The sequence below is a fragment of the Scyliorhinus torazame genome, chromosome 3 (assembly GCF_047496885.1).
Source record: "Scyliorhinus torazame isolate Kashiwa2021f chromosome 3, sScyTor2.1, whole genome shotgun sequence".
NCBI lineage: Eukaryota > Metazoa > Chordata > Chondrichthyes > Carcharhiniformes > Scyliorhinidae > Scyliorhinus > Scyliorhinus torazame.
Genome location: NC_092709.1, coordinates 266,201,620 through 266,216,765, shown reverse-complemented (window position 1 = coordinate 266,216,765; position 15,146 = coordinate 266,201,620). Strand labels below are relative to the sequence as shown.

At 43.4% G+C, this 15,146-nt stretch overlaps 1 protein-coding gene across 3 annotated transcripts in view; it reads left to right on the top strand.

Annotated features, from left to right (window-relative positions):
• Window positions 1-15,146, top strand: part of zfr (zinc finger RNA binding protein) — a 157,426-nt gene that overhangs the window by 26,921 nt on the left and 115,359 nt on the right. For all 3 annotated transcript variants that reach the window (XM_072497212.1, XM_072497211.1, XM_072497213.1), the window contains exons 4-5: window positions 12,375-12,666; window positions 14,852-14,975. In XM_072497212.1, coding sequence (XP_072353313.1) covers window positions 12,375-12,666; window positions 14,852-14,975 — 416 coding nt within the window. The remainder of the gene's footprint in view (window positions 1-12,374; window positions 12,667-14,851; window positions 14,976-15,146) is intronic.

Sequence of the window (15,146 nt, the reverse complement as noted above, 5' to 3'; positions counted from 1 at the left end):
CTAAGTTCCCCCTCTCATATTCTATGCTGCTCTAGGGCTTCTGCTGTTTTGAGCTCTCTGCCATAAGCCTCCCTTTTTATTATTATCAAATGCTGTATGTCCCTTGATATGCAGGCTTCAGTGGATGTGTTGGTCTCACCCTTTTTCTTTATTGGAATGTGTTGGCCCTGGACTCTCCCTGTTTCCTCCTTGAATACGTCCCACTGTTCTGTCACAGATTTACCCAAACCTGTTTGCTCCCAGTCCACTCTGGCCAATTATATCTGATCTTATTAAAATCGGCCAGAAACAGGTACCCTTGATGTATCCAAGCAAACATGTTCTTTTTAAAAAAAATTTAGAGTGCCCAATTCTTTTTCCCAATTAAGGGCCAATTTAGCATTGGCAACATCTTTTGGGTTGTGGGGGTGAAACTCATGCAGACACTGGGCGAATGTGCAAACTCCACACAGACAGTGACCCGGGGCTGGGATCAAACCCGGATCCTCGGCGCTGTCGGCCACTGTGCTACCGTGCCACCCACTAGCAGGCATGTTTAATAAATGCTGTAAAATAGTGATTCAGAATTAAATCTTTGATATACATGCTTGAGTATGCTCAGACACTTGTGCTGCAATTTTGACTGAATTGGCAGAATTGTGTGTTTTCTGTATTTGTATAATGTGGTATTGACCATGGGAATCCCAGTCGACATGTTTGATTTCAGACGTGCAATATCAGCATGGACTCAATTGAGAGATGTGGTTTGCACTGAATGCTGAATTTGGGTGCATTTGAGTGCTATAGTGAGAATTTGGTGACAGGGATATTAAGGCTTCGTTTTTATCTAAAGTTTAGTCTTTCTTTTAGTCAGTTAATTAACTTAAAAGTTGCTGTTTGAGTTTAAAAGGTGAGTTTTCAATCAGCTTTAAGCAGAGGTGCTACTTGCAGCTGGAGCTTGTTAATTGCAATTGGATTCGGCCAGTTTTCAGAGGCAAGAGTCACAGTATAAAGGTGAGCCTGTTTACAGTGCAGACTTTGTTTGCACTGAGTGCTGAATTTGGGTGCATTTGAGTGCTATAGTGAGAGTTTGGTGACTGCGAGAATTAGGTGAGGAGGGAGCAAGGTCCTTTCATTTCATTTCCTCAGAGTGAGAAGGGAGCCGGGAGTTTACAGAGAGTGCAGCTGACTGGGAGCAGAGTCGGAGGGCAGAGTTCCAGTTGGTCCACAGGGCAGCTACATTCTGTAAGGTAAGAGTTGTTTGTTTTTTGGTTTTTAATTAAAAAAAATGTATTTTGTGGTTTTCGTTTTTTTTTTTTGCAGGGTAGCAAGCTATCGTTCTTTCATTTAGCAGAATCACCAATTTTTGAGGATTTACTTGGGAGAGTAGCAACAGTGTAAGGGGCTGACGGGTGTTTAATCTTTCTTTTTTTTATTCTCCCTTTAAATCTCTTTGTGAATTCAGATCAGAGGGGATGGAGGCTAGGGCAGTTGCATGCTCCTCCTGTAGGATGTGGGTGGTGAGAGATACCACCGGTGTCCCCGCTGACTATACCTGCGGGAAGTGCATCCAACTCCAGCTCCTCCGAGACCGCATTAGGGAACTGGAGCTGGATGAACTTCGGATCATCCGGGAGGCAGAGGGAATGATAGAGAGGAGTTACAGGGAGGTAGCTACAAGCAAGGTACAGGACAAGAGTAGCTGGGTTACAGTCAGGGGAAGGAAAACAAATGGGCAGACAGTGCAGGGATCCCTCTGGCACTGAGTCTGGCTCTGTGGCTCAGAAGGGAAGAGGGAGAATAGAAAAGCAATAGTGATAGGAGAGTCAATGGTTAGGGGAATGGATTGGAGATTCTGTGGTCGCGAGCGAAGGTATGTTGCCTCCTGGGTGCCAGGGCCAGGGATGTCTCGGATCGAGTCTACAGGATTCTTAAGGGGGAGGGGGAGGGGGAGCAACCAGAAGTCGTGGTGTACATGGGCACCAACGACATAGCTAAGAAAAGGGATGAGGATCTAAAAAGTGATTTTAGGGAGTTAGGTTGGAAGCTAAAGAGCAGAACAAGCAGAGTAGTGATCTCAGGATTGCTACCAGTGCCATGTGCAAGTGAGGCAAGGAACAGAGAACGAGTGCAGCTGAACACATGGCTACAGGGCTGGAGCAGGAGGGAAGGCTTCAGGTATGTGGATCATTGGGATATCTTCTGGGGAAGGTGGGACCTGTACATGAAGGACGAATTGTACCTAAACTGGAGGGTCACCAATATCCTTCGTGGGAGGTTTGTTCGAGCTCTTCGGGAAGGTTTAAACTAGTTTGGCAGGGGGATGGGAACCAGAGATATGGATCAGAGGATAGGGTAGCTGTTGAACAGGCAGAAATAGTGTGCAGCAAGTCTGTGAGGAAGGATAGACAGTTGATAGGGCAAAGTTGCACTCTGTGGAATTGGTTAAAGTGTGTCTGTTTCAATGCAAGGAGTGTTAGGAATAAGGGAGATGAACTTAGAGCATGGATCAGTACTTGGAAATACGATGTTTTGGCCATTACAGAGACATGGATTTCACAGGGGCAGGAATGTTTGTTAGATGTTCTGGGGTTTAGATGTTTTCAGAAGAATAGGGAGGGAGGTAAAAGAGGACGGGGGGTGGCACTGTTAATTAAGGAGTGCACCACAGCTACAGAAAAGGAGGTAGTTGAGTAGGGTTTGTCTACTGAGTCAGTATGGGTGGAAGTTAGAAACAAGAAAGGAGCAGTCACTTTATTGAGAGTTTTCTCTAGCCCCCCCAATAGCAGCAGAGGGATAGAGGAACAGATTGGGCGGCAGATCTTGGAAAAGTGCAGAAGTAACAGAGTTGTTGTCATGAGTGACTACAACTTCCCTAATATTGACTGGAATCTCTTTAGTGCAAATGGTTTGGATGGAGCAGATTTTGTCAGGTGTGCACAGGAAGGATTCCTGACTCAATATGTAGATAGGCCGACTATGGGAGAGGCCATATTGGACTTGGTGCTCGGCAACGAACCAGGCCAGGTGTCAGATGTCTCGGTGGGAGAGCATTTTGGTGACAGTGACCACAACTCCTTGACCTTTACCATAGTCATGGAGAGGGATAGGAACACACAGTATGGGAGGGTATTTAATTGGGGGAGCGAAAATTATACTGCTATTAGACAGGAGCTGAGGAGCATAAAGTGGGAACGATTGTTTTTGGGGAAATGCACAACAGTAATGTGGGGATTGTTTCAGGAGCATTTGCTGTGAGTGCTGAATTGTTTTGTCCCACTGAGACTAGGAAGGAATGGTAACGTGGAGGAGCCTTGGATGACAAGAGAAGTGGAGCTTCTAGTCAAGAGGAAGAAGGATTATTATGTAATTGCAACCTTCTTGCGTAAGGTTGAGGAAGTAAGGATCTGACTCGGCTCTAGAGGGTTACAAGGTAGCCAGGAAGGAACTCAAAAATGGACTGAGGAAAGCTAGAAGGGGGCATGAAAAAGCCCTGGCGGGAAGGATTAGGGAAAACCCCAAGGCGTTCTACAATTGAGAAATAAGAAGATGATCAGAGTGAGAGTAGGGCCGATCAGGGATAGTGGAGGGAACGTGCCTCGAGTCTGAGGAGATTGGGGAGGTCTCGAACAGGTTGATATTAAGAAGGAGGATGTGCTGGAAATTTTGAAAAGCATCAGGATGGATATGTCCCCTGAGCCTGACCGGATATACCCAAGGTTACTACGGAAAGCGAGGGAGGAGATTGCTGCGCCGTTGGCGATGATCTTCGCGTCCTCACTCTCCACTGGAGTAGTACCGGATGATTGGAGGGAGGTGAATGTTGTTCCCCTGTTCAAGAAAGGGAATAGGGAATTCCCTGGGAATTACAGACCCATCAGTTTTACGTCTAGCGAGTAAAATATTGGAAAGGATTCTGAGAGATCAGATTTATGATATTTAGAAAAACATAGTTTGATTAAAGATACTCAGAATGGCTTTGTGAGGGGCAGGTCATGCCTCATAAGCCTCATTGAATTCTTTGAGGATGTGACGAGACACATTGATGAAGGTCGGGCAGTGGATGTGGTGTATATGGATTTCAGTAAGGCATTTGATAAGGTTCCCCATGGTAGGTTCATTCAGAAAGTTGGGGGCCATGGGTTACAGGGAAATTTGGCTGCCTGGATACAGAATTGGCTGGCCGAAAGAAGACAGCGAGTGGTAATGGATGGAAAGTATTCCGCCTGGAAGTTGGTGACCAATGGTGCTCCGCAAGGATCTGTTCTGGGACCTCTGCTCTTTGTGGTTTTTATAAATGACTTGGATGAGGACGTGGAAAGGGTGGGTTAGTAAGTTTGCCGATGACACGAAGGTTGGGGGAGTTGTAGATAGTGTTGAGGGTTGTTGCACGTTACAGCAGGACATTGACAGGATGCAGAGCTGGGCTGAGAAGTAGCAGATGGAGTCCAACCTTGATAAATGTGAAATTCATTTTGGAAAGTCAAATTTAAATGCTGAATACAGGGTTAAAGGCAGGATTCTTGGAAGTGTGGGGGAATAGAGTGATCTTGGGGTCCACGTACATCGATCCCTCAAAGTTGCCACCCAGGTTGATAGGGTTGGTAAGAAGGCGTATGATGTGTTGGCTTTCATTAACAGGGGGATTGAGTTTAAGAGCCATGAGGTTTTGCTGCAGCTTTATGAAACACTAGTTAGACCACACTTGGAATATTGTGTCCAGTTCTGGTCGCCTCATTATAGGAAGGATGTGGATGCTTTGGAGAGGGTACAGAGGAGAATTACCAGGATGCTGCCTGGACTAGAGGGCATGTCTTCTGAAGAAAGGTTGAGGGAGCTAGGGCGTTTCTCACTGGAGCGAAGAAGGCAGAGGGGTGACTTGATAGAGGTGTACAAGGTGATGAGCCATGGATAGCCAGAGACTTTCCCCAGGGTGGAAATGGCTGTCACGAGGGGACATAATTTTAAGGTGTTTGGAGGAAGGTATAGGGGAGATGTCAGAGGTAGGTTCTTTTCAGAGAGTGGTGTGTGTGTGTAATGCACTGTCAGCAGAGGTGGTGGAGTCAGAGTCATTAGGGACATTTAAGCGACTCTTAGACAGACACATGGACAGCAGTAAATTGAAGGGGTGTAGGTTAGGTTGATCTTAGATTAGGATAAATGGTCGGCACAACATCGTGGGCTGAAGGGCCTGTACTGTGCTGTACTGTTCTATGTTCTATGGTGGAGAGATGGAGCTCGGTATCATTATGCATGTGAAAACTGACCCCATGCTTGAGATGCTGGAAGATAAAACTCGATACAAAAGTGGCGGAGCTGTGGTTAGATTCTATAGGTTGAACTTCGACAAGGATAAATGGTCGGCACAACATCGTGGGCTTAAGGGCCTGTGCTGTGCTGTACTATGTTCTATGGTGGAGATATGGAGCTCTGTATCATTATGCATGTGAAAATTGACCCCATGCTTGAGATGCTGGAAGATAAAACTTGATAAAAAAGTGGCGGAGCTCTGGTTAGATTCTTTGTATCTTTATATAAATTTAAAGTACCCAATTTTTTCTTTCCAGTTGAGGGGCAATTTAGTGTGTCCAATCCACCTACCCTGCACATCTTTGGGTTGTGGAGATGAGACCCACGCAGACACTGGGAGAATGTGCAAAACGCCACACGGACAGTGACCTGAGGTTGGGACCGAACCAGGTCCTCGGTGCTGTGAGGCAGCACTGCGCCACCGTGCAGTGATAGATTCTTGAGGATACCTTGAGACAACATATTAAACAATAGTTTGACCGAAGCTGTCGTTTTGTGCCCAGTTCTAGGGGCCACACTTAAACATGAAGACGTCAGAAGTTGTATGGCTGAGATTTATTAGAATGGTTTCACATATGAGAAATTGAGGTTACTTTGACAGACTTGAGAAGCCGGAACTGTTCTTGGAGCAAAGAAGAGATTTGATGGAATTGCTTAAAGTCATGTAGTGTTTAGAACGAGTAAATAAAGATATGCTGTTTGCAGTAGCAGAAATGAGTGACAGCTTGAGTGCACAGATTGAAGATGATTGGCCAAAGAAGTTTCGTTACATATGATTAGAATGTGCTGTCTCAGAAGGTAGTGTGCAGATTTAGAATTTGTTAGTAACTTGCAAGAGAACTAGATAAATACTAGAAAGAGAAACATCGCAGGGATACAGACTTGATGGGCTGAATGGCCTCCTATGTTCTGCTATCCCATGATGAGCAATGGTGCAAATGAAGGGAGAGGCGCCATTGTCGTAGATATAGGCTGTGTTTGAATTAGTAAGAATTTTTTTACGGGTTGTGATGACAGCTGTTTCAAAGGGGTGCGGCAGTGTGACATCAAAGGTTATTGTGGAAAATAACAACTTGGTGTCCGGAGTAACATAGCATGGATAGACGATGGGCTGGCAGACAGAAAAGAGTACGCATAAATGGGCCTTTTTCTAATTGGTAGGGTGTTATGAGTGGAATCCCACAGGGGCATCAACATTTTACAATTTATATTGATGACTTGGATAAGGGGAGCAAATGCATTGTAGTTAAATTTGCAGATAACACAAAGATATGTGGGAAATATGTTGTGTAGACAACATGAGGGATATAGATTGAGTGTTTAGGCAAAATCTGGCAGATGGAGTATAATGTGGGAAAATGTTAAGTTGTTCACTTGGACGGGAAGAATAAAAATGCAGAGATTACTTAAATGCAGAATCACTGCAGAATTCTGAGGTGTAGAAGCATTGAGGTGTTGCTGATTCCATGAGTCACAAGAAGTTAGTATGGAGGTGTACAGCAGGTCATTGAAAAGGCCAATGGAATGATATCCTTCATTTCAAGAGGAATTGAACATAAAACTAAGAATGTTAGAAGGGCATTTGTGAGACCACATCTCAGATAGTGTGTGGATCTCCTTATTTAAGGAAGGATGTAAATACATTGGGGGCAGTTCAGAGGAGGTTTACTAGATTAACACCTGGAATGAGCGGGGTTGTCTTGAGGAAAGATTGGATCGACTGGGCTAGTTTCCACGGGAGATTTGAAGAGCGAGGGGTGATTTGATTGAAGTATACAAGATCCTGAACTGTCTTGACAAGGTGGACGTGGAAAGTATGTTCCGGGGCTGTTTAGCACAGGGCTAATTCGCTGGCTTTGAAAGCAGACCAAGGCAGGCCAGCAGCACGGTTCGGTTCAATTCCCGTACCGGCCTCCCCGAACAGGCGCCGGAATGTGGCGACTAGGGGCTTTTCACAGTAACTTCATTTGAAGCCTACTTGTGACGAGCAATTTTCATTTCATTTCTTATTGGTGGGTCCAGAACTAGGGGGCACTGTTTTAAAATTAGGGGATGCCCTTTTAGGGCAGATATGAGGAAAATAATTTTCCCTGAGTGTTGTGCAACTTTGGAACTCTTTGCCTCAAAAATCAGTAGAGGCAGGGCCAGCTGAGGTAGATAGATTCGTGTATGGTCAGCAAGGGAATCAAAGGTTATGGAGGTACATGAGACTCTGGAATTCGAAACACAAAACAGCAAGCGGCCGAATGACCTTCTATTTTGTGTGCTCGTATGCCAGATAGATTGGAGGCAAGAAAGAGGCAATGAAAGGATTGAGGGAGCAAGCAGTGGCAGTCATAGGCAAAGTGAGTGAGCTTTGGGAGGCCGTGGGGAGATAGTAGATTTACATAGGGTTCCTGGATTAGAGTGGGTGGGAGACTACGGCAGGTAGGCAAGGGAGGTAGTTGGTATGGGATGGTTCCCTATTGTTTTGTGAAGGTGTGACCATTGGAGATAGAGTTCCGAGTTGAAGGGTTTATATCCGCAAAAAATTGATATTTGTCTGAAAATATAAACTGCATTCCATATGAGAACATTCATCTCTCTTCCCTGTTTTCAGGCAAATAGCTGTTGTTTCAAATCAAGTATTTAAAAATGTTTTTCCTTCCTCCTACTTCTCTTTTCCTTTCTCTTCCAAATGTAAGTTAATTAAGCTATTGCTGTGCTGTAAGCTATTTTCTATACTGTTAATATTTTTGTTAAAATTTAATCAACAGAAATAAGACCATGAGATAAAGGAGCAGAATAAGGCCATTCATCCCATCAGGTCTGCTCTGGCCTTCAATCATGAGGATGGTTCCTCATCCTCATTCTCCTGCCTTCTCCCCTGATCCCCAAATTATACAAGAAACCCTCTTATTAATGAAGAACACCTGATTTGTGCTTGAGGTGCTATTACCTATTGGGTTACAGACCAAGAGCTGGAATGTAGAATTAGACAGAGTAATTCTTTCTTGGAACATAAGAACTAGGAGCAGGAGTAGGCAATTTAGCGCCTCGAGACTTCTCCACTGCTCAATACCATCATGGCTGATCTCATCTTGGCCTCAGCTCCACCATCCTGCCCATTCTCTGTAACCTTTCAACCCATTGCTAATTAAAAATCTGTCTGACTTCTCCTTAAATTTACTCATTGTCCCAGCGCACTCGGTGATAGCGAATTCTACAGATTCACGACCCATTTGGGAAAAGTAATTTCTCCTCATCTGTTTTAAGTTTGCTACTCCTTATCCTGAGACCATGATCTCTTGTTCTAGAATGCCCTGCAAGAGGAAGCATCCACTCCACGTCTACTTTATCCATTCCTTTTATCTTGTATACCTCAATTTGATCTCACTTCATTCGATCTCCTCATATTCTTCTAAACTCTAGAGAGTATAGGCCTAAACAGCTCAATTTCGCTTCATAAGACAAACCCCTGATCTCCAGAATCAATCTAGTGAACCTCCTCTGTATTGCCTCCAATGCCACTACATTGTTCCTCAAATAAGGGGACCAAAAATGTGCGCAATACGTCAGGTGCACATCTCACCAATGTCGTGTATAGTTGCAATAACACTCTCTTTATAAATGCCTAAATTCCATTTGCTTTCTTTATTACCTGTTTTACCTGTATGCTCATTTTCTGCGACTTATGCACAAGACACCCAGATCCCTCTGCACCGGAGCACCACAAAGTCTCTCCCCATTTAGATAATTTGCCGTTCCATTTTTCTGACCAAAATGGCTGCCTTCACACTTATTGATGTTAAATTCCATTTGCCACATTTTGGCACGCTCCTCTAACCTATCTAAATGAATTTGTACGGTTCTTATTTCCTCATAGCTATTTAGTGTCCTCTGCAAATTTGGCTATAGAACTGTATTCAAGTCGTTACTATAAATAATATTTTAAAAAATTTAAGGAAATCACATCACTATTCAAAATGTACATAAATCAAAACTTATTGATTGAGGAATTGAAATGTTTAGCCTTTGACGAACCTGACCTTTGTTTTAGAAAAATAAGACATTCTTATTGCTGGATGCTTCTGACCTGGAGCATGAAAATTGTATGCAATTTTCCATCTGAATTGTAGCTGTTAGTATAGATAATTTTAAAATTAAATGCAAGTTTCTGCAGTGTCATTTTTAAAAATGAGCATGAAATAATGAGGCCATTTCAATTAGCTAGCCATAGCTATTACACCTAATATTTTGGGCATATTCCTAACAGCTGGTTTTGAATCTTCAGAAAGATTGATCTAGCCATTTAGCTCCTTTTGAGGTATAAGAAAAGCATGTTTAACGACTTACGGTAAAGTAATACCATAACAATTGTATTAATTTCTTTTCATGCTTTTGGTTAGGATCACCTATTAAAGAAGCTAAATAAAATGTGGTCTTGATGCAATGTATATAGTTTTGGAAACGCCAATAAAATGATTTTTTTTTTTAAAAAGGGAAGAAAATCAAATAACATTAAAATAATTGACCATTAGGAGCAAGTCAATCTAAATTACTCTCATCCTTCTCATAACATACCCTCTGAATACTACATTTTGCTTATAACTTTCAAAGTGTGTTTCCTTCCAGCAATAAATTCTGTGAATTTTGAAAACTAAAAAAAAAATGTGGTCTTGATGTAATAGATCCCATATGACAATTTAAAAGTTTTCACTTTATTCTGGACTTGATCTCAATACCATACGTTCATAATCTAAAATGTAGCAAGACGAGAGAAAAAGATCCAAAACCGTAACTGTCCAACAGAAGTACTCTTTAAAATTGTCCTGATAATTGAACCTAATTAACGCTGACATAATGGCAAGCTCTCCAGCATGAAATGCAGTTCACACAAGACCTTTTTAGGTCTCCTGTAATCACAGGTCTTTTCTGCTTTAAGTATATTAAAAAGATCCAGGCGTGCTTGTCCAGTTAATATCAGTACTGGGGAGTATTAGTGGATAATGGTTATACTTCTTTGGCAGCATGTTCTGTTCGATCTTGCCTTCAGTGATGAGAAAGTTCAAATGCTGGTTAGGTTTGTGGTGTGTGATGCATGTATAAACAGTTCTCTTTGTGGTTCTGGTCACCCAGGTATGCAGTAGTAGGTTTCTGTGGTTCATGTTCCATGCCTAGGACCAAACTCTGTGATGGACATTATTTTGATTCATTTTTGGGATGTGGGCATTGCTGGCTACGCCAGTATTTGTTGCTCATCTCTAATTGCACTTGAGGAGGTGGTGGTGAACTGCTGTGGCATGTGACCATTTGGAACCACATTTGTGAATGAGGTAGGCACGCCTTTGTCAAAGACCCTGGTATGAGGATCTGGGTTAAGTAATTTGACAACTAGTATGTCTGATATATGGCAGAAGATTTTAATGGCAAGACCTTTAATGAGTTGCCATGTGCACGAAGCTGAAAGCTGGTTGTATAGTTGATTGGGAAATTGGGACAGCAGATGCTGGAAGATTTAAACCTGTCTGGTGTGAAAACAGTAGTTTGTATACATGCAGGGTTTAGAGCAAATCGTAGCTAGGCTGAGGAGAAAGTGTAGTGCAATTTCATGCTGTGATCAGAAGGCTGTTGGCACGGTGTTCTATTTTGTGGCAAGTTGTGCTTCTCATAAGTTGTGAAATGCTCCTGATGTCTACCATGTCACTGCTTTAAACCCTTGCTCGTCAATAATCCGACTAAAAGATGTCTTATCTTTCTGGAGTGATGGGAGAAACGTATGTGCAAGGGAGGTTTAAAAAAAAAAGTTGATGTGGTTGAACAATTAGAAGTTTGGAAGAGAGTGAATATTCTGGTTGAGTTGGTAATCTGAAATCTGAATGTAGTTCACGTACTAGTCATGATTGACTCACTAGCTCAGGACCTGAATGTGTAGATCCATCACTGGATCAAAATTCTTCTCCCTCTGCTTCAGGTAATCATGCAAACCAATTTGCAAGCAATACGATAATCCTGACTGAGCATACAGGAGGACTATCAGTGCTGTTTGGTGGATGCCTGGCTTTAGTTAGCTAAATTCCAGTTTTATTTCTGCTCACGCAATTGGGTTCCTCAACTTTGCCTCTGCCAACTTGCTCGATAGCCTTTTGGATTTACACAAGTGGGATATAGGCCAACAGGAAAGTGTGCAGTTCATATCAGATATACATGCGTGGACTTCAGTTTGATTTGTAGATTTCAGTATGATTCTTTGTGTTTCAGGCATTCATACCTGTTTTCCCCTCTTCCCTTGCCATATTCATATTACAGTACAAAGTCTTACAACACCAGGTTAAAGTCCAACAGGTTTGTTTCGATGTCACTAGCTTTCGGAGCGCTGCTCCTTCCTCAGGTGAATGAAGAGGTACCTCTTCATTCACCTGAGGAAGGAGCAGCGCTCCGAAAGCTAGTGACATCGAAACAAACCTGTTGGACTTTAACCTGGTGTTGTAAGACTTCGTACTGTGCTCACCCCAGTCCAACGCCGGCATCTCCACATCATATTCATATTAGGAAGACTATAAAGAAATATGTGAGTGGTACTGTTTACCTATAAATGGACCTCTTCCTTTCACTGTCACTTGTAATGGCAGCAGTTCAAAGACTGTGCACCCTGGTTCTTTGCATAAGCACTTATTGTCATCTGATACCTTATAATGATTGTCAGAAGGCACTTCACTTGAGTGGCATTAAGATTAATCTGACCCCTCCATTATCCCCTCCCCACTTTATACCCAAAAGCCATCAAGATTTAATTGCTCAAACTCCTACAGACAATTTAATTTTTTCTGACTGCAACAAATGTTGCCGTTTTTCCAAGTTAAAAATCTAAAATGCTGTGGAAAATAACGACAAAAAGCAAAGTACACTGGCTAAATGCAGTAAATTTAAAAATAATTTATTTTGGAACTGGTTAAAATAATTTTCTGCACTTAAACATCACCACATATCTGTCTTTGCATTAAAAAGAATTTGATTGCAACTTTGTGATGAACCTATTGCAGCACAGCTGTTTGAAAGTTTTTCAGTTTTCCAGAGCTTAAAAATGTATCTATCTTTTTGACTAGCCAACAGCCGGCCACGGGCATTGCATACTCTCATCCTACCACAGCTGGCAGCTATACAGTCCATCAGGCCCCGGTAGCTGCTCATGCTGTGACAGCAGCCTATGCTCCTGCAGCTGCTGCTACAGCAGCCAGACCTGTTCCTGCTGCTGCTGCCGCTGCTGCAGCAGCAGCTGCTGCCACAGCAGCCTACGGAGGGTATCAAACAGCACATACTGCAGCAGATTATGGATACACGCAGCGGCAACAAGAAGCTCCTCCACCACCTCCACCAGTCACATCGCAAAATTATCAGGTATGACCAAAATATCAAATAGTTGTTGATCTCCTATCTCATATCAATCGTGTTTAGAACAGTATTTATTTCTTATTGTGCTTGCCTCCCTCTTTTCCTACTATTTCTTCTCACATCTCCAGGAAAACAAAGCCACATGGTTGAAGAATGATAGATAAATAGTGGTCACTAATGGTTTTGTAGTAATTTTCATATGATAAGTTATCATTTGGTGTATGTATATCAAATAACTTTGTATCGGTGTTTGTGTTGTATCAGGATGCAATCCAATTACAAACCAATTGTTCCACTGCAAAGATACAAAAACAATTCTATCAAAGGCGAGGCAGAAAAGGGGGAGTTGGGGGTCGGAGGGAAATTCAATGAGCTTTTAAACTTTAAAGTGTTTGGGAGGATAAATCATTTGTTATTGGTTGAAGACGTATAACCAGGGGCTATACATTCATTTGCTGAATGAAGGAGGTGCATAGGAAATCTTGAGCAGAGGAGTACAAGGCATGACTTAACATAATTGCCACTTGAGAGCAAAATAATTTGATGGAGAATTGGCTAAATATTTCAAAAATAAATAATGAAAAGATTTGAGGAAAGGAGGGTAAATGGCTTCATAAGTAGAACTGGCACTAGCATACCAGTATTTTGAGTGGACCACGTTACTTCCCATGACAATTCTTAATACTTCTCAGGCTTACCTTATTTTATTTCATAAACATCTCAACTGTAATATTTGTTTTCTGTGTTATTATGACTATTTTGTGTACCAGGTTCAAAATCTTTGGACACAATCTACCGGCCACGTTGTGCTCCAGCGAGAGTGCAATGCGACGAGTAGATACCGGGAGTAGCCTCTTGCGGGCTTCCTGGCAGCCTTTACACCTCGCGGGATATACCCAAGACCTGCGAGGCATCAGAATCATGCCCAAAAGGGGTGTGACCAAACGGCACATGCCTAAGTACAGTTTAAACCTATTTGGGTGCACTTACCCTGGATCGACCAGCCTCTCCAGGGAGGTTGCAGCCGGGCGCCATTCAGTACTGGTCCACACCAGGCGGAATGGTGACCGGGGGTGTCTTGGCCCACCTGAGGCCCACTGGGTGGTCAGGGGTAGTGCAGGGTGGCTCCCTGGCCCTCAACCTGGAACTCGGGCACTTTGGCACTGCCACCATTGCCTAGGTGGCTGGGTGGCAATATCAGGGTGACACTGCCACGGGTCAGGGCTCTTGGGGGGGTGGGGGGTGGGGGGGGGTTGTGCAGGGCAGGTAAGTAGGGACGGCGTGTGGGGGTTCTGGAAAGTAGGGGGAGAGGGGTTTGAAGACGGTGAGCCACCAGGGACATAGCGGGGTGTCCTCACTTGAGGGGTATGGGGTAGTGCCCGTGTGTGGGGGACTTGGAGATCAGGGCACCCTTTCAAAATAGCAGCCGGATCTCTGATTTCAGCTCCCCGGTGCTGAAAAGAATTCTAAAGTGTGGGCTAAACTGGTGGGAAAACTCCCCAGGGCCCAAAGTAGTGACTTAAGTTTGATGGTGGTGGAGAACCGTGAAAAACCTGCCACAAATGAACTTCGAAATGTTTCCATTAAATTCCGCCCAATATTTCATGTCCATTAAATTCTCAGTGAGCAGCAACCTTCAGTGTATAATGCAGTTGATTTGTAAAGTTCTTGTAATGAAGACTTGTGCAAGACTTTAATGAACATCACTTGTGCATTTGGTAAGCTTCATGTCTTTTTCCAACAAATAAGCTGATCCCGTGTATTGTGCTTTTGGGCAGCACGGTAGCACAAGTGGATAGCGCTGTGGTTTCACAACGCCAGGGTCCCAGGTTCGATTCCCCACTGGGTCACTGTCTGTGCGAAGTCTACACGTTCTCCCCGAGCCTGCGTGGGTTTCCTCCCGGGTGCTCCGGTTTCCTCCCACAGTCCAAAGATGTGCAGGTTAGGTGGATTGGCCATGATAAATTGCCCTTATTGACCAAAAAGGTTCAGAGGGGTTATTGGGTTACGGGGAGAGGGTGGAAGTGAGGGCTTAAGTGGGTCGGTGCAGACTCGATGGGCCGAATGGCCTCCTTCTGCACTATGTTTGTAATGACACAGTCAAAATTTACCAGTAATATGGATCTGGGGCACAGTACCTACTTAAAGGTAAGTGTTATCCAGCAATTTTAATTGATTCTTTTCAATTTAGGATACCTATACGTATGTGCGTTCCACGGCACCAGCTATAGCCTATGACAGCAAACAATACTACCAACAACCTGCTGCTGCAGCTCAGCCACAACAGACTGCAGCAGAAGCCTACTATCAAGCTGGTGAGTCTGATAACTGTTGAGCAAATATTAACCAAAGTAAATCATGGTGTGGTATGTAGTCCACAAATGCAATACCATTAAGTGTAGAGTTTGCTGTATGTTCTATATATTGATTTTGAATCTAAATTACTAAGTATCTTACCCCAATATGTCAATGAAAAGGTTGTCTGC